The sequence below is a fragment of the Sorghum bicolor genome, chromosome 2 (assembly GCF_000003195.3).
Source record: "Sorghum bicolor cultivar BTx623 chromosome 2, Sorghum_bicolor_NCBIv3, whole genome shotgun sequence".
NCBI lineage: Eukaryota > Viridiplantae > Streptophyta > Magnoliopsida > Poales > Poaceae > Sorghum > Sorghum bicolor.
In genome coordinates, this window is record NC_012871.2 from 58,656,140 (window position 1) to 58,675,507 (window position 19,368).

Below are 19,368 nucleotides of genomic sequence, written 5' to 3' on the forward strand. Positions count from 1 at the left end.
CCACACTAGGCTTTAGAGCCAAAGATGCTGACTGAATCACCAACAGAAGCACAGGCAGCAAAGGCGCAGGTCATTAAAATTCAAGTTTTTTGTTTAATAAATCAAGTTCAAGCTGTAGCACCTACAGTCTCGTGTCTGTCCACGAAAGAGTTCGACGACATAAAAAAAATATTACAGATATGTTGTATGGCTCTCAGCAATTTAAGAGACTTCGTGGGATCGTCAGACACTACTCTATAGTAAGAACTAGCACACTACGTCACTTCCAATATACTATGGCAGACTCGCCACATCTAGTGAGTTTGGCTGCTCATCCATACAACGCACTGCCTGTAGCAATGAGCCCAACAACCATCCAAAATATGCTAGTTATCATCATCGAAGAGGGTCACTCATCATCAGAAATTACTATCATCTCAGGGGCATCCAGGCATGGCACAGATGGCTGCGACTGATCTCCAGTTGCTGGAGTCACCACCACCTGGTTAGCAGTAGTACCAACTGCATGGTCTGAGCATGGAGATGGTGGCCGGGACTGTTGCATCGATCTATCTTGTGGTGCCATCTCGATTCTGTGGCTACTGGCAGAGGCATATGTCCTAGAGTTGACTGATGGCTCACTTCTAATCTTCTTTGACCGTGAATAAGTCAGCATCTTTGCTCTTTCTCTTTCTCTCCTCCTCCGCTCTGTTCTTTTGTTTACAAGGGGCTCGGGCGATCCACTTGACCTATCTGATTCATAGAAGTTCAGCCATGCACTCATCACAGCATACTCCTTTTCCTTCACAGGCTTCCTCTCCTTTTCCTTCACAGGCTTCCTTTTGCATTTTCCCTTTCGCTGCTTCTCTGATGCCATGGGTTTGATTCCAGGGACAGTTGGCAGAACAGTGGCTTCCTTAATGTCTTCGGGCTCATGCTGCCTGTATGCCTTCATTGAGGAGCTCATATCCAATAACTTCTCGTTGCTGCAGCCCATCAAATGGGAAAGTTCTTTCTTTTCCGGTGCAACCCGGTCTTGCTTCAGTCTTTTCTGAGGGTTAGCTGGCTGAGAACAGGCTTTCTGAGCAATCTGGAGCTCATGCTGCTCTCCTGCTTTCTTTGACGTAATGGTTTTTGGTGATTTTGCACCGTTGCAACACTCTGCTGAGGAGACTTTGTTACTCTCTGTTGCAACCAATGCATGCTTCAGTTTTGGTGTTCCCAGGGGTGCAGAAGGGAGAACACTGGATTCCTGAAGATCATCAGGCTTATGGCGCTTGCCAGCTCTCTTTGATGTATCTCTCCCCTGTGATTTTGCATCATTGTAGCCTCCCACGGACACAGGCTCACGCTTCACCGTTGCAACCAATCCATGGTTTTGATTTGGTTTTCCTTGGGGTGCAGCATGCATAACAAGTGTTTTCCCAACCATTTCAGGCCTGCACCTCTTGTCTGCTTTCTTCGAGGAGCTACTTCCCTGAGGTTTCCCGTTGCTGCCACTCCCTAGACAAAGATGCTTTTCTTCAGCATTTGGTTTTGTGGCTTTAGTATACCATGGCAACTGCAATATAGATGAACCAGATTCTTGAATGGCTCCTTTTGACTTGGATATTTCTGATGGTAAAGTCAGAAGCAACTGAGCACCTGGAAGGTAATATTGTGTGAGTTGATATGGTAACATGTCTTTACTAGAATGATAAGCATCAAATGTCACTGTCCACTGACGGTGGGGTTACCACAGTACACAGAACAACATAATGTTAAACAATGAATTCTAATATGTCAAGCTTTTATTACGGTCTGCTTGGTTGATTGAGGAAAATGTCAAGCATGAAACCCTCATGAAGAAAAAATTATCACGGCAGAAAAATTTTGTTGCATCGAGAATAAAAACAATCATGCACCTAGCTCAGTTTATGTGTAAAAGTATAAGTGTATAACTGTATTTGGACAGCCACATTTAGCTTCCATAATCATTATTGCATAGATCAATGTTTACAAATGTAAATGCATAATACATATGAAAAGTGGGACATATACCTTCTGTAACTTTCTTTTGAGATGGTGCTTCAAATTTCAACATCGTTTTTTCATACGTACCAGAACATTCGTTCTTGTGGCTGCCAAAAATAATACAATCAGTAACACAGCTCCTTGCATACACCAATGGAAATATATGCTGATTAATATTATCTGGAAATAATCTTAAGTGTAGTAATTGAGTCTATTCCAAAATAGCGCAACAGCGGAAAGTAAATTTAGTGATAAGTTAAGGTCAATTATTTTGGCGTAGTTTAAGGTTAAATTTTGAGAACAAATTCAATATCTAGTTCTGAAGGCACTGATTAGTTATTCGCTAGTGACCTTCATGTCGGATAAACCTTTTAACAAGACTCAAATGACTTGATCTCTAATTTTATTGTGCCTGTGGTACAACGGGCTCTGTCCAAATATGATAAGCTTTTATTTGTTATAGTAAACACTCTTACTTGTGCCAGTAGCAAAGAAAGTTCCCACAGGATGCACTGATGTCATCGTTCTCAATGCAGCAGGCATTAGATGGAGGACCCTGGTTTATGGGCCTCAGAAGTGTATCACCACAAGACCCGCACTGGAAAGTAGTAATAGAGCATGCCACATTATGATAAAATACTGCCAAAAAGAAACCTTAATCCAAAAAAGAGAGATAGCACAATGAGCAGATCATAGAAGTACCTTCCACAGCACACCCTTGAAGCTATGGTGCTCTTCTGGGATGAAATCATGACGAGTGGTGATATTGTACCCACCATCTGGTCTCTGAAGCACAAGAAAAAGAGAAATCACCAACAGGGCATAACGGCTTACAGGTTTTCAGACAGAAAACATAACATGGTGGTCCTTTACAGTGCATGAGTAGGTTTCCATACAGGAAAGACTAACCTGGCAATCCTGTTTGCGGCATGAGTTAATGGCTTCCATCCAAGCACGGAAAGCAGGACCATGATTATAGCTGACATGATTAACAGAAAAGCTAAGCAGCTAGCAAGCAGGGTAGAGCTAACAGCAATTTAAGGACATAAGTCTTAATTAAGAGCCGAAGATGTTACCAGTCCTTCCTATGAAACTTCACGTATATGATTGCATGGATCATTTCATGAAGCAATGCATTCTTCCGGTCAGTACATGAGCGATACTTGAGAAATGACTCGGAGAGTGATATGGTATTTTGTTGTTTTGAAAAGGTGCAAGATCCAAAAGACCTGCATAGATAACCAAAGCAGTGTTTCTAGAATTCAGTTTAAAACTGAATCGATAAAGAAGGATGCATTTAGCTAAAACAATAAAATGGAGGATGCCAATATTGGATATAAACTTTTCAAGTATGATCTTTTCTTGGCAAGTATATCTGTTATCCGAGCATCAAAATAAATCAATAAGCATAGCAACCATTGAAGGTATCACCAAAATTCCTATTTTGTCTTTTAGTGATATTTAATTCAAGTTAGAAGCTTTTACTGCCCATTAAATTTCAAAGTGTTGCCCATCCATTTAAGAAAACAGTTTGCAGATGAATATTGTCACTGATCAGAAACTTTTTTTTGTAGCATATAAACAATTCGATCATGCGTGACTGAAGTACCAAGGTAAAAGAAAATAAACCAAAGGTATCATTCGCTGCCCTTTTACACAGAGGTACCATAAATTCATAAGCAAGATGAACGATTCCTGTGGAATTCCCGCGTTCCAAACAGGTAATGAAGTTTTCCCCTCACCCAACATTTCGTGATCTCCACTAGAGTTGGCAATGGGTAAATCCCCATCGGGTATGAACTCTCCAGACCCATCCCCGTGATAACAATATGACACCACGGGTATCCCCATATACAGTCATGGGTGGGGGAATTTCCCCAGACCCATATCCAGGTGGGTAAATTAGACCCGGCGGGTCACCCATACCCGCCAAACATCAGCAATTCACAAGCACCAATCACGTAGTAGCAATTCACAAGCATCGTCACATAGCCACCTCACCATATACCTAGCAAATAGCAACATAATAATTTCTACTGCAACCACTAGTCATAGCACCATAATAGTTCATGATCCATACAAATCATGTAGTAGAGAGAAGTACTTTGCTAGCACTACATAGGGTTTCAGTGTATGAGCTGCCGGTGGACTGGTGGCTGGTGGGCTTCTTTAGTTTTGGGCCGGGTATTTTTCACCCATGGGTAAATGGGTACGGGGACTACTAGAACGTCCCCATACCCGCGCACCCAATGGGTGAAGGGTTTGCTCTATTTGTGTACCCGTGGGTACTGGTTTCACTCCATATTGGTACACTAATAGAGTAAATACCCATCGGGTCGCGGGTCGCGGGCCCCATTGACATTTTTAATCTCCACAGAGCAAATGATATATCCTCAATACCATAATGCAACTAGCAGTACGCTCCATATCCTAAAACTACTCAACTACAGAGTAAGACTACAGTAAAGATTCCACAATCAAATAGGAGAGGGAAATGAATCTCCATGGTAGAAGGGAGGAGTGGAGCACAGTAAAAGGGGCTCTTTTTTTCCATGTGCCCGGTGCTGAAGGGAAATTAAGGCTTTTGTAAAGATCATCGAGTTGAATGCAGATGATCCTATCCAGAAAAGGAAGAAGAAAAAAATATATACAAGAATAAAACCGTAAGAAATTTACTCAAAGAAAAGTGTGTATGATGATGATCGAGACACATTCTGCCTGGATTGGTCGGCACCAAACTACACCAAAACCAAAGAAATGGCGAGGGCGCAGCATGTTCGTTCTACACCCAGCCGCGCCCAAATTCGCGGAACCCAAAAGATTTACCGGCACTAAAAGAACACGGCCCCGGAATTTATCCCAAAAAAACAACCCTAAAAGAAACACCCGAGAAAAAAAAAATGCAGCGCAGGAGATCGAGTACAGGACGCGGAAACCCAGCGCATCGCCTAACTGCGCGAAAAAAAGGGGCGGCTTTGAACATCCGAACCAGAGCCGCAGCGCAGGTTTAGGAGAACCTGAAAACCCCCAACCTGCTTAGTGGTGACAACGAGGAGCGCCACTGGACGGTGAAGCCGGCGGCGGCAAGCGCGCCCCGGAAGTAGAGGCCGTCGTAGTGGTGGAACAGGTCCCCCACGTCCGGGTTCGGGTCCGCAAGGTCCACCTCCGCCACCGCATCGTCCTCGTCCATGGCCATGGCACCACCGCCGAGCAGGCCGATCAGCCGGCGCTGCTGGGCCCCTCCCTCCCTCCCTCGAACCCACGCGCCCGCACCACCGACCCGAGAAGCCCCTCGCCTCACCTCTCGTCGGCGCCCGAGTGGAAGCAGAGGAGACGGAGACGGGATTTGAGCTTCGAGTGGGTAGTAGGCACTAGGCAGGGCTCTACCGCTCTAGTAGGTGCATGCAGATGGCAAGGGGCGCTGGAGCCGATTCGACTCACCGCGGACTTGACACTGACGTCCGGGACCCACGCCTCTTTCTCCGCTATTTCTTTTTTCTTTTTTGTGTGTGGCCACTCAACCACGGCCACGCTCTACGGAGAGGAGACTGAGATTGACGGCTGCGATGGTCCTCCGGTTGGGGCGGGGTGTCACGCTGGCCGCTGGATGGAGGCGGCATGCGCGGCGATGGCTGGCGGTGTTTGGGTGGCCGGCGTGTTGAGGTGCAGGGCCCCGTAGTGCTACGACAACTGGAAGGGGAAATTCAAAAAAAAAAATGGAAGTCGAAGTGGAGCTAAGGCCTAGTTTAATTTGTAGCACTTTCATTTGTATTTGATAATTATTATCTAATCATAGATTAACTAGACTTAAATGATTTGTCTCACAAATTATAGATAAACTATATAATTAGTTTTTTTAATCTATATTTAATACTTGATGCATATGTCGGAAGATTCAATGTGATGGAGAATCTTCAAAAGTTTTTAATAGTTTTTAAATCCGTTCACTTGCCTTATAAGCCATATTTTTTCTTCTATTTAACAGTGTTTTTCTCAAATAAAAAATCAACCCTAGACCCCGCCGCGGCAGCCCACCTAGCCCCGGACTACGACTGACTATTGTCTCGCGGACTCTCGGTAATCACCAGTGAACGTCTCCTCCGTTTGTGTGTAAACTTTTGTTTCCTCTCATCTAAAAAATAAATAAAAATAAAGAGAACTTTTATTTTGTATTGACTACCGAGAGAAGTGATCTGTGGTATAAGGTAGTACGAGGTAGAGAGATTTTTCTTATTCGCATGCTTTGTTGGTAAAACTTTTGAATTCGTTTTCCATATGGATTGGCCCTAGCATTTAGTTATGTTGATGGCTTCCATGAGCTTCTGTTAAGTTATTTATGGAGCAAATGATGAAAATGCATGGATTGAGATAAATTAAAGTGCAGCTAAATGATGAACATGTGCAGCTCGTGCCATGGAGAGATTGCCTTACAATATGGAGAGCCCACAAACAAGCCTAATTTTTTTGGGTTTTGTAGGCTCATGAAGAAATCAGCTCTACGGGAAAGTCAAATTTGATTCAAGCCAGGCTGAGAGGTCTATTTCTGGTTTCTCATCACTTTGGTTTATGGAGTTTTTTTGCACATGTGGGCAACCTTCTTGTCATGGATAGCGTGGTTATAGAAAGAAAATAATACATGCGTTCAACATGCAAAGATTTATATTATTATATAGAAATATAAATGTGTATTTGATAGGGATTTAAATTTTCATGAAAACATTTTGGATCTAGATTCTCTCTAAAAATTTTTTAGATGATGAATAAAAACCCACTTCATGAAATTGTTTGGTTGATAGTCTCAATTCTGATTCTAAAAAATATTATTAAAAGATAGAACCTTTTGTAGACAGAGAATAACTTAAATATACTTTTTTAACTCGTTTCACTTAAAAAAATTAATTGAAAACTGTAGTTGCTAGCATAGAAGAGGACAGGAATCATAATCACCTAAAACTAGTTAATTGACGTTTTTCCTTGCTAGGCATAAAAGTGAGAAACTAGTGACTCTTGCAATAGTTGAAATGTTTGTGGTTGTCAAACAAGGCCTAACCATGATTTGCAATCTCGAAAGAGAAATTTAAACATGACATTGGGAACACAATTTGTCCATTAACCAAAGAAAATTGGAACGCCACAAATATAAACCGTCAAACTGACCAGTGACCAGTGGTCCTGAAAAGTCTACAGAAGTAGAACCGTCGAACCGGGCCCACATGTCAGCGCCCCTTGACCACCTCCCGCGCCGAGCTCCATCCCCCACGCTCCGCCGCAGCGCCCTCGCCGCCTCCGGTGGCCGCTGACGTGTCACCCCGCTCCCTCCTTCCCCACCCCCACCTCCTCCCTTTCCCGCCACTTCTCCGCGCCATTTGCCCATTTCCCTCGCCCACCCGCCTCCTTCCTAGCTCCTACTAATCCCCTCCCGCCATCAATCCCTCCCCCGCAAAAGGACAAAACCCTAAACCCGCGGACGCGGAGAGGAGAGGAGAGCAGCACCCATTCCTTCGCTCCCCACCGCAATGGCGTCGCGCCGAGCCAGCAATGGCCGCTCGCCGCTCGTGCGGAAGCAGAGCCAGATCACCGCCTTCTTCTCCTCCTCCCCTACCCGCTCCCCGTCCCCCTCGGGCCCGAGCCCCGGCGCGTCCAAGCCCTCTCCGTCGCCGCTGAACCCCAGTGCGAGGACGAGGTCCCCGCTTGCCGCGGTATCCCCTCCCCCTCCCAAGCTGCCGCCGCCGCAGAAACAGAAGAAGGGAAAGAAGGATAAGGAGGATCGTGATGCTGTCGCCGCGGTGCCTGCGCCCTTGGCGGCGGAGGTGGTGGGGAGGCGGCTGCGGGTGTACTGGCCGCTGGACGACGCGTGGTACAAGGGGAGGGTGGCGGCCTACGACGCGGCTTCCCGCAGGCACCGCGTGAAGTACGACGACGGCGACGAGGAGGAGGTCGATCTCGGGAAGGAGAAGTTCGAGTGGGAAGCCGCCGTTGAGGACTCGACCCCGCCGCCAGCGAGGAAGCTGCGGCGTCTCCGGCGGATGTCTGATACCTCGGTGGCAAAGTCACCGGCTGTGGCAGAGGATAGCGCTGGGGATTCCACTGAGGACGAGGACTGGAAGAGGGATACTGTCGTGGAGGATGATTCTGAGGAGGTGGAGCTGGATGAGGAAGATGAGGAGGAAGTTGTCGCAGTGCGATCACGAAAGGGAAAGCCAAAGAATTCCTTGCTGGTGTCAGGTTCAACGCCATCGACATTGAGCTCTGGTTTGACATCAGAGTCGGGGTCAAAAGTTTCGAAGAAGAGGAAAAACGTGGATGTGGCCTCATTGGATTTTGCTAAAAGGTTCACCTTCGAAGCAGTTAATACCACAAGAAAAGTTGACCCAGAAGTGCCAATGAGCTGTGGCAAGAGTAAGTAGTGGAATCTCAACTGTTGATGGGCTTGAGTTTGTCTGCCCCTCTTTTTGATTTTGGTTGCTTTTGTTACAGAAGGGCAAACTACGGGAAATGACTACACTGCTCTTACTGGGGATGCAGCTGAGCGCTTTGGGCAGCGGGATGCTGAGAAGTTCAAATTCCTTGGAGAGTGAGTGTTTTTATTGCTAGATGATTCGTTTCTTCGCAATGCTAAATTTAGTATGCTGCAATTTTTTTTTGAATCTTAGTATGCTATAATGTGTTTCTTGAGCATACATTTTTCACATGCATCGACTAGAAACTTTATTGCCTTGTCCTATTTCTCTTTGGTCTAGAGAAACGTGTTTCCTCTCATTCTCTAATGAAAGCAAAGAATTGGTATGCTTGATTAAATCTTTAGGGGCTATGCATTTCTTTTTGGAACTGTAGGGGGCGCAAAGACGCAAAAGGCAGACGTCCTGGAAGCCCGGGCTTTGATCCAAAAACTCTTTTATTGCCACCCCAGTTCTTGAAGAGTTTGACAGGAGCGCAGGTATAAGTTCATGTTAATAAACCTCATTTTCTGTGGCACAACCTGTATTAATGCTAAGTCTTGGCAATTGATAAACAGAGACAATGGTGGGAATTTAAATCACATCACATGGATAAGGTTCTGTTCTTCAAGGTACATCTATATTTTTCCACAGGTTACTGGGCACTTAAATGCAACAATTTCATTCAGTGATAATAATAATGTAATGTGAATTTGAATAGATGGGCAAATTCTACGAACTATTCGAGATGGATGCACATGTTGGGGCAAAGGACCTTGATCTTCAGTACATGAAGGCAGGAATATCTTCTCACATTTATGCTTATTGATTCTTCTGCTATTACTGAGCAATCCGGATCCGTGTTTCTCGTATTATCTAAAACTCACTGTCTGTATTCAATCATGTTATTTTAGGGTGAACAGCCTCACTGTGGATTCCCAGAGAAGAATTTATCAGTGAATTTGGAGAAATTAGCTGAGAAGGTAAACTTATTTATGGTATTTTCCTCATTTAATTTCACACATAATTGCATTTTAGTAATAGCATTAATTGCATTGCAGGGTTATCGAGTTCTGGTTGTGGAGCAGACTGAAACACCTGAGCAGCTTGAACTTAGGCGTAAGGAGATGGGTATAAAGGACAAGGTATGCTTAGATTCCATCATTCCATGGTATCAATGGAAGTTAATCACTTGTGTTATGGGAACATGCAAATGTGATAATCTCAAAGTTGTCTGCTGAGTTTAGATTGCAAAGTTTAGCAATATTTCTTTCCTTATTCTGTCAAAACAATTTAAAGTGTGCATAAGATAATGCTTTACTCTCTGAAGGTTGTCAGGCGTGAAATATGTGCAGTGGTCACAAAAGGAACACTGATAGAAGGAGAGCACCTACTGGCAAACCCAGATCCTTCATACCTCCTGTCTGTGACTGAAAGTCACCAACAAAGTTCAAAGAAGAGCCAAGAAACTTGTACCATTGGTGTTTGCATAGTTGATGTTTCTACAAGCAAATTTATTGTAGGACAGGTTAGTGCTTACATCCTGTGTCCATTTCCATTTGTATTAAATTGTAGAAAACTATTATCAAATTAGGCAAATTGCTCAAGAAGCAAATTTGGAGCTGGTGTAGCCTCTTACACTTGTATTTGTTGCTTTTACAGTTCCAAGACGATCCAGAGCGCCATGGATTGTGTTCAATTTTGTCTGAAATGAGGCCTGTGGAAATTATAAAGCCTGGTAAAATGCTGAGTCCAGAAACTGAGAAGGCATTAAAGAACAACACAAGGAAGCCTTTAATAAATGAGCTACTTCCGTCCACAGAATTCTGGGACGCAGCAAAGACTATTGATGAGATAAAGCAGTACTACAGCTCAGCCGATAAACAGAACGATGCTGATGACATTCAAGACTGTGTGAACTGTCTGCCTAACTTATTATGTGAGTTAATTGGAGCAGGTGATAAAACATATGCACTTTCTGCTCTAGGAGGTTCCTTATTTTATTTAAGGCAAACCCTTCTGGATGACAAAATACTTCCATTTGCTGAGTTTGAGCCACTTGCATGCTCGGGGCTCATCAACAATATCCGAAAGAATATGATACTTGATGCAGCAGCGCTGGAGAATCTAGAACTTTTAGAAAATATGAGAACTGGTGGCCTCTCAGGGTATTGCTGCTTGGAACTATCTGTTTTCTTTAGAAATCAAATTCTGGTGTCTAAGTGCTAATATATATATTCTTCAGGACCCTGTATGCACAATTGAATCATTGTGTTACTGGATTTGGAAAGAGGTTACTCAAACGGTGGATCGCGAAGCCATTGTATGATCGCAGCGCAATACTACGGCGTCAAAGTGCTGTTGCTACTTTCAAGGTTTGTGTTTTTTGGAATTATATTCCTAAATTATGGGTCTCATCCTGCCTAGTAGGGTGGTATTCACTAATTGAAAAAAAAACAGGATACAAAGAGCACCATAAACACCAAATTATCTTCCTTTTCTTCTTGCTGTTCACAGTGGGAAATTAAATCTTGGGAACTTTGAGAAATATCTCAATGAAGTTGCCGTTCTATCTTTTTTTTCCATATATATAAAATATTCTACTTCAGAATGACAGCACTATTACTTCTTTGCAAATGAATAAAAACACGGATTTTCATTACACCTTCAATACTAATCATGATTTGTAATCAGCTATTTCCAAAAAAAAAATTTGATCGCTAACCAGCTTCTATCTTTTCCGCAAGTTTTTTCTGTTAATTCCTAAGATTATTTGGAAATGCTACTATCTATACCTAATATTAAAGTATATATACCTGATATTAAAGTACAAAGAAATTCTTCCTCCATCCCTTGGTCCGTCATCCCTCCCTCCCACCCCTCTTCTTCCATCACTCACTTTGACTGGTCTCGCTTTCACGGTCATCCCTCATACCCTTCCATTCCTTGGTTCATCATCTCTCACTTAGTTTGGAGTTGCAAAACCTTCATTGGCATCACACAACTCATCTGGTGGCCTGGTCGGCCGAACCCAAGCCCATGTGCGTCTCGACTTGGCACTTATATTTATAACCTCACAACCAATATAGACGTAGCCACCTATTTATTTATCACACATTTATAACCTCACAAATTGCACTTAGCACATTTATATGGGATTGGCATTGAGGCTGCGCCCTGGTTAAACCGGGTGGACCAGGGACGCCCTTGGAGCAACCTGCAAGATCAGGAACAAGGCGTGACCACTGCTTTCTTCAGGGCTGCAACAATCTCTTTTCTGGGAAATGGCGAATCAACGCTATTCTGGACAGACAACTGGATCCAGGGTTCAAGCATCAGGTTTCTTGCTCCTGCAGTCTTCGAGGCAGTGCCGAAGCGTAAATGGAGCGTTACCGTCGCTGAGGCGATGCACAATCATTCCTGGGTGCATCATGTAACTGGTGCTCGCACCATGGGATTGCTCACTGATTTCATCGGGCTGTGTCGCCGGCTTGAGCAGGTCCAGCTTTCCCAGGGACGCCTGACACCTTCGCTTGGAGGTTTGCTGCCTCTCATCAGTACTTGGCTGCTTCGGCATACGGCGCCATGTTCCTCGGCTGATCCACGCCTCTGGGAGCTCGGCTGATTTAGAAAACGTCGGCGCCCCCAAAGGTTAAGATGTTCTTTTGGCTTGCTTTGCACCGGAAGTGCTGGACAGCAGATAGGCAGTGGCGTCATGGCCTTCAGGATGACAACTTGTGCATCATGTGTGACCAATTGCCTGAAACTTTGGACCACATCATCTTGGGATGTATCTTCAGCCGTGAGGTTTGGGCCGCATGCCTCAGAACCTTCTGTCTACACCATGTAATCTCTGTTCAAGAGCAGGACATCATGACCTGGTGGACAGACTCGAGAAAACAACTACCCAAGCAAATCCGTCGAGGCTTTGACTCTCTGTTCTTCATTGTTGGCTGGAACCTGTGGAAAGAGCGTTACGCGAGGACCTTCGACAGATCTTCAAGACAACTGGCCGTTGTTCTTCAGGATATCTTGGATGAAGCGTCGCTCTGGATGGCGGCTGGTTTCAGGGGTCTGAGGGCGATCATGGCCTACGGCCAGTGATCTGGGCAGTGCCACCAAGCCCTCCCTCTGTAGTTCATTTAATGTCTCTTCTGTTTTAGTTCCGGTGTGCGTGTTGTGAGGTTCTCCTGCGGTAATCTTCGGATTACCGGTTTAGACTTTATTGTAAACTGTTTCCTCTGCTTAATGAAATACATGCAGCGCATGTTCTCTAAAAAAAAAAGATGTAGACGTAGCCACCTATTTAAGCTGAGTCAATCTCTAGACAATTGCCTATATGGGATATTGGGATTAATCTTTTGTTGTAGTTAGCATTTATTATGGGCCTTAGGATTTAATTAAAATAGGGTTGGGTCAAGCCCAGTTAAATCCAATGAGATAGCTAGCTAATTATGGGCCTTAGGACCACACAATATGCTGTATGTCCTGTTGCAACGCGTGGGCATGTTTGCTAGTCTTATATATTTGAATAAGCCATCTTTATTTTGGGCTTGGCTGTCTGTTTAAATCTAACTAAAATCAGGGCCTGAAGTGCTTATTTTCTATCTACATATATTTGCTTATCAGTCTCCTTTGTTCGTGGCTTGAAGAACAACCAGGGGCTATACTAAGTCATTCACCTTAGTTTTACTGTTTTACATATTGAAACGTGACAGATTATGAATTGTCAAAGGAAAACTCCAGACATTTCAAACTGATGAGTAACACGTACGGTCTGATTATACATATGTTTGTAATCTACATAGAAAAACAGCAGCACAGAGCTTTATTTTGAGACCATGTTTCCTATGATTTTGCATTACCATTTGAATCATCTTCATTTCAGGGAGTTGGCCAAGATTATGCTGCCCAGTTCCGTAAGGATTTGTCTAGGCTCCCTGACATGGAACGCCTGCTTGCACGCCTTTTCTCAAGCTGGTAATTTGTTGAATTATATATTGTATATCAGTAGAGATCTGATGCAATACACTGGGATTGCTGCACCTTTTGGTTGCTGTAAACTATTTCCTTGTGTTTAGCATCAGAATACTGTCTTGCTTTTGTACTTTGGGATCTTTGAATTTTTTTTGGCTCTTTGTCTAACCTGAATGACTCAAGCTACATTTTTTGTGCAGTGATGAAAACAAGAGAAGTTCATCAGTTGTTGTTTATGAAGATGCATCAAAGAGACTGCTTCAACAGTTTACTGCTGCACTTCGGGGGTGCCAGCAGATGTTCCATGCATGTTCTTCTATTAGTACATTGATATGCACAGAGGGATCTCAACTTAATGATTTGCTCTCACCAGGTAGAATAGCAACTTTCTTTAGTACTCCATAACATATGTCTATTTCTAATGCATTTTCTCATTAGTTTTTTTGGTGCGCCCATATGTTGCTCCTTTTGTCTTCATTTTATTTTTTTTGTTTGGCTGCTTTAGGTTACTATAATAGAATTTAATGCGTTAGGTAACCCTTGCAAGTGAATAACTATTTGCAGGCAAAGGCCTACCAGATATCTCATCTATTTTAGACCGATTCAGAGATGCATTTGATTGGTCAGAAGCAGACCGGAATGGTCGGATCATTCCTTGTGAAGGTTGTGATCCTGAATATGATGCCACTTGCTATGCAATAGAAGAGATCAAATCCAGTCTAAAAGAGTACCTGAAGGAGCAACGAAAGCTTTTGAGACCTGCATCGGTAGTGCTACATTGTGCCTCTTTTTCAAGTTCTGCATCATTTAGTTGTCTCTTTGCCAATTAACAATTAATCAACAATGGTTCAGGTTAATTATGTTGATGTTGGAAAAGATATGTACCTAATTGAAGTGCCTGAGAGTCTGGGAGGTTCAGTTCCCAGAAACTATGAGTTGCAGTCTACAAAAAAGGTGATCACAATGTTTTATCCCTCTTAATTGTAAATAAGTACATAAATGTATCATTTAACTGAGCTACTACTGTTGTATACATTTGGTTTGCTAATATATATCTACTAATTTTACAAATAGTGTGTATCTTACTACTTATTACTACTAACCAAAAAACATAAAGGCATTCTTCAGAATCTTATTCAGTTATTTCTTTTACAAATAGTGTGACCTACTACTACTACTACTACTACTACTACTACTAGTCTACTACCGTGTAATCTGTAAGGTAGTTCAAGGTGTTAATGATGCTTTCTAATAACCTTAAAAAGGTAAACACTAAATGCTTAGTTGCAATTATTGTGCTGTTGTGCATAAACTAGGTACATTATCGTCATGCCTCAAAGTTCAGTCCTCTGTTTTTGACATTAAATGGAGTTCGACGGTTTGCTTGGGGCTAGTTTTGAAATCTGTGTTCCTTCCAGCAACTGATCTGGAAATGAGCCGCAAAACAAGACACTTTAATGGTCAGAATTGACTACTTATCAACTATTGCTGAATTCCTGTATGTGCAATGACTGCGTGGATCCCAGCGGTTCAATTTCATTTCTCTTTCTTTCATCTTTTGGGCTAAGCTACTGCATATTTGTTTTACTTTGCCTGAACACATGGCAATTTTATTGAATATGGTTCATAGATGTTCGATTCAAACTAAGAATTGAAGTCCTAAGACATTTTAAATGTTCCAACCAGGGTTTCTTTCGGTACTGGACGCCAGAACTGAAAGAACTAATATTAGAACTTTCAAAGGCTGAGTCAGAGAAAGAATCAAAATTGAAAGGCATTCTTCAGAATCTGATTCAGCTATTTGTTGAGCATCACACTGAGTGGAGGCAGTTGGTTTCTGTTGTTGCTGGTAACGCTTCATGCAATATTGTTTTTTTTTTCTCTTGCACTGTAGTTATTACATCAGTTTTAGCTTACCATAGGTTAGCAATATTCCTAATGTTCTATACATCTATGATATTTCTTCCTAATTGCTCATTATTTTACTGTTCCCCTGATTTGCTATTTTATTGAAAGAAAATACTGAGAATTTGTTTGATGTTCTATGTTACTAATTTTGGAGGGATTTATTGAAAACAAGTTACCAATTTTGCATAGACCATCTGACCACCTGCCAATTATATATCAACTTGTTTCCTTCTTCCAAAAGGTGTGTTTGTGTGACCTACTATATGGAAATCCTTATTGTCAAGCGTAAACAAGTAACAATGATGTTGGTTAATGATGAAATATTACCCGTATGTCAATTGATGCATGACTAGTAAAGAATTGTTATCATGCTAGCTGTACTTCTTTGAAAGAGAATGCTAGCTGTGCTTCTAACAAAGACACATAGCTGCTATACCAGATTCATTGTGTAGGTAGATTTTCTACTCTAAATGTTGCCTTTGATTTTATCATGCAGAGCTTGATGTATTGATAAGTCTTGCTATTGCAAGTGGTTATTTTGAGGGACCAAGTTGCTGTCCAACTATCAAAGAATCAAATGGCCAAGAAGATACTCCTACTTTCCATGCTAGAAATCTTGGACATCCCATTCTACGAAGTGATTCCTTAGGCAAGGGTTCATTTGTACCAAATGATGTTAAGATAGGTGGGTCAGGGAATCCCAGCTTTATTGTTCTTACTGGTCCAAATATGGGTGGTAAATCAACTCTCCTGCGCCAAGTTTGTCTTACCATTATATTGGCTCAGGTAATCCACCATCTCTATCATGTGTATCACTATATCAGCATTGCTTGTTCATGGCAACTGATTTCATATTCTTTGCCAGATTGGAGCAGATGTTCCTGCAGAAAATCTTGAGCTTTCTCTTGTTGACCGTATCTTTGTTCGAATGGGAGCAAGGGATCATATTATGGCTGGCCAAAGTACATTCTTGGTGGAGCTCGAGGAGACTGCCTCGGTGCTTGTAAGTTCTTCCTTCGATATATGTGGACATATATATATTTTTTTATTTGTATGTTCTCAACCATGTGCAACTTTTGCCTCAGTCATCAGCTACCAAGAATTCTCTTGTGGTATTAGATGAGCTTGGACGGGGTACATCGACTTCTGATGGACAAGCTATTGCGTAAGTTTAATTACTGATCATCACATTGATTGCTGCCTACTCCTGATATCTATTCATTCTCTTGTAGTCTCATTTACCTTTACTGTTCACTATGTGATCACTGACTCGCCCTTGCTACAACAGGGCCTCAGTTCTGGAATATCTAGTTCATCAGGTGCAGTGTCTAGGCTTGTTTTCTACACACTACCATAGGTTAGCTATGGAACGCAAGGATACCAAGGTAATTGATACATACCTTATCTTTTTTTTGTTGATTCTTAATCCAACTTTATCCAACGTTGTAACCTGCATATATGAATACTGAACATTGCAGGTATCACTGTGCCATATGGCATGCCAGGTGGTTGAGGGAGAAGGAGGTCTGGAAGAAGTAACTTTCCTTTATAGATTAACACCTGGTGCATGCCCTAAAAGCTATGGTGTAAATGTTGCTCGATTGGCAGGTTATTATCAAGCTAATGTGTTCATTTCTACATGTCTCCTGCTCTGAATTCAAATGCTCTTTTCCCTAAGGCCGTGTTACGCTGACACATACTTCCATGCTCATTTGCTGTCTTTGCCCTTGATACTCAGGAATACCTACTTCAGTGCTTCAAAGAGCAAATGAAAAGTCAAGTGACTTTGAGGCCAATTACGGGAAGCGACACAAAATGACCAAAGATAAGCATGTAAGTGCACAGAGCGATGACGTGTTTTCTGCCATCAGGGATTTGTTCTGCATTGTGAAGGCATGGCCTTGTCGTCCTGAAGACCAGGCAACGAGTATAAGCATGCTCCGTGAAGTGCAGAAGCGTGCCAAGGTAAAGGCTGTGGAAAGTTAGGCAATCGTTACATAGCATGTTCCCTTGGTAGAGATCGCCTATTTTGCTACCTTGGTGGCATTTCTTTTTGTTGGATTGGCGTCATATTGAGGGGAGAAAATTCTGTGGACACGGGTTCCAACCGAGGACTGCGTTCGCATAGGTTCAGTGTGGGAGCGAGTTAGGCTCAATCCCATCAGATGTGTCAGGATTCATTGATGAGCCGTGGATTGAGAATTCAGCGTCTACAGCTTACTATCCCTTCCAGCAATTTTGTGCGCTCTCTGATTCTCCTACCAGAAGCCCTAGGACACTGGTCTGTCCTGGTTTGTTCGAGCTCGGTAGGGTGTTGGATCAGTGCTAACCGGCTGAGTGATTAGAGGATAGATGTGGCTCAGTTTAATCTGAGACGTGGAAAAACATCCCTGATTGTAACCTACATGAAAGGTTTATATGGTTTCTAGAAGATGTAAATCAGACTACTCTTTGCAAAGTTGCAAGCCAACTTAGGATTAGCTCCTCTAATGCCTTTTTTGCATTCTGAAAAGTTCACGCTTTAGAGGTGTTTTGCTGGAAAATTTTGCATTTAGTCGAAAAATTGAGCTATACCGTCAACCCAAATAGGCCCAACTCCAATGTTTTATAGCCTTCTCGTACAATAATCTAATCTTACTAAAGCGAGTAACAAAAATGTGAAAGCATATATCGTAGATTCGTAGGGGTCGGTGAATCTGAGTAACAAAAATGCGAAAGCATATAGGCAGGTCCTCCGTCCAAATCAACAAGCCAAAGAACAGCAGGCGTAGCAAAAGCTGTGTGGAAGCGGAAAGGGCACTGCATGGAAGCCAGCCTGCGCTGCTGGTGCCCCAGAATCTGATTCCCAGAAAGCACATCGATCGAGCCCACACGGGAATGAATCACACTCGAGTGAAGTGACCATAAAAGATCAGGCTCACAAGCAGTCAAGCCGGGGCAGTAAGCAAAGCAAAGCACACCAAAGCGAGCATCAAGCCACGCCTCGCACGCTAATCCCATCCTTTCCGCTGCTGGCTGCCCTTAACAACTCTCAGTCCTCGCTCTCCCTGGGGCCTTTTCACACTCTGCACCTCGCCTCCGGCCAGTCGAAGCCGCGTCGCCGTCGCGTCGCCGCCTCGCCGCCAAGGGGAGAAGAGCTCCTCGATCTGTCTCCATGGACTACAGGGTGAGTGCTACCATGATGGTTTTATGTTATGTTCTGTCAGTCCTAGCAAAATGGTTTTCGAGAGCTGAAACTTTGAGAGGCAGTTAGTGACTGACGTGTGCCCTGTACTCTGCAGCAGCCCTACTGCATGACCCTGAGGATGAACATCGACTGCAACGGGTGCTACCAGAGGATCAGGAGGGCGCTCCTCCAGATGCAAGGTAGACACTCCAGCTGCCCTTCTGTGATGACGCCTGAAACCTCTGTTTGGGAGACTTGTCTGAACCTTTTATTTTTGGACTTTTTTTGCAGAGCTGGAGAGCCACCTGATCGACAAGAAGCACGGCCGGGTCATAGTGTGCGGCGTCTTCAGCCCGCAGGACGTGGCCATCAAGATCAGGAAGCGGACCAACCGCCGCGTCGAGATCCTCGACGTCAGCGAGGTCTCACCGCCCGCCCCAGAGGGCGCCCCCGGCCACATGCCCTGAAGGAGCCACGCCACCACTGCGTGCTCTGGAGCTCTAGGCCTGCTTGTCATTCTCTTCAGCAACGGCAAGGCAGGCCCGCCTCAGAGGATGTAAGCATGTGCCTGGCATGTTTTACCTTCTTGTAACTTAGGAATCCTGCATCATTTTGTTCTGTAACTGTAAGGCGGCTTATTGAAGTAGCCAGAAAATTTCAGTACCGTTCTAAAAGTCCATCTGATGCAACCAGAGAGGCTATGCTCTTTTGCTTTAACTATGCTCAAAACAGGAAAAAATGATTTTGCTGAATTTCTTGCGAATTAGTAGTATCATCCAGTTAGACACAAACAAGATACTGTACAGGAAGCATCCTCTATCATTATTAATGCTACCCAAGTGTTTATACTATTAATGGTTTCTTGAAACGATAAATGCGAATTGAAAA

At 43.4% G+C, this 19,368-nt stretch overlaps 3 protein-coding genes across 4 annotated transcripts; 2 read left to right on the top strand and 1 right to left on the bottom strand.

Moving 5' to 3' along the window:
* LOC8060227 (sprT-like domain-containing protein Spartan) lies at positions 54 to 5,326 on the bottom strand. The gene is made up of 7 exons (XM_021452677.1): positions 5,025 to 5,326; positions 3,069 to 3,221; positions 2,902 to 2,971; positions 2,695 to 2,778; positions 2,469 to 2,590; positions 2,020 to 2,099; positions 54 to 1,623 (listed from the first exon to the last, which is right to left on the bottom strand). The coding sequence occupies exons 1-7, from the start codon at positions 5,186 to 5,188 to the stop codon at positions 389 to 391; spliced, it is 1,908 nt and encodes a 635-aa protein (XP_021308352.1). The 5' UTR covers positions 5,189 to 5,326; the 3' UTR covers positions 54 to 388.
* On the top strand, positions 7,220 to 17,826 carry LOC8055803 (DNA mismatch repair protein MSH6). The gene is made up of 21 exons (XM_002460148.2): positions 7,220 to 8,391; positions 8,470 to 8,566; positions 8,827 to 8,929; positions 9,008 to 9,061; positions 9,151 to 9,225; positions 9,344 to 9,412; positions 9,491 to 9,574; positions 9,760 to 9,957; positions 10,092 to 10,597; positions 10,675 to 10,804; positions 13,318 to 13,409; positions 13,607 to 13,779; positions 13,971 to 14,173; positions 14,259 to 14,360; positions 15,093 to 15,255; positions 15,811 to 16,100; positions 16,180 to 16,317; positions 16,400 to 16,479; positions 16,603 to 16,699; positions 16,793 to 16,922; positions 17,053 to 17,826. The coding sequence occupies exons 1-21, from the start codon at positions 7,509 to 7,511 to the stop codon at positions 17,298 to 17,300; spliced, it is 3,915 nt and encodes a 1,304-aa protein (XP_002460193.2). The 5' UTR covers positions 7,220 to 7,508; the 3' UTR covers positions 17,301 to 17,826.
* On the top strand, positions 17,984 to 19,314 carry LOC110432546 (heavy metal-associated isoprenylated plant protein 7-like). Of its 2 annotated transcripts, none has more exons than XM_021453209.1 (3): positions 17,984 to 18,480; positions 18,596 to 18,680; positions 18,772 to 19,314. In XM_021453209.1, the coding sequence occupies exons 1-3, from the start codon at positions 18,469 to 18,471 to the stop codon at positions 18,945 to 18,947; spliced, it is 273 nt and encodes a 90-aa protein (XP_021308884.1). In that variant the 5' UTR covers positions 17,984 to 18,468; the 3' UTR covers positions 18,948 to 19,314. The 2 variants fall into 2 exon arrangements, with proteins under 2 accessions (XP_021308884.1, XP_021308885.1); XM_021453210.1 differs by having other exon boundaries at positions 18,599 to 18,680.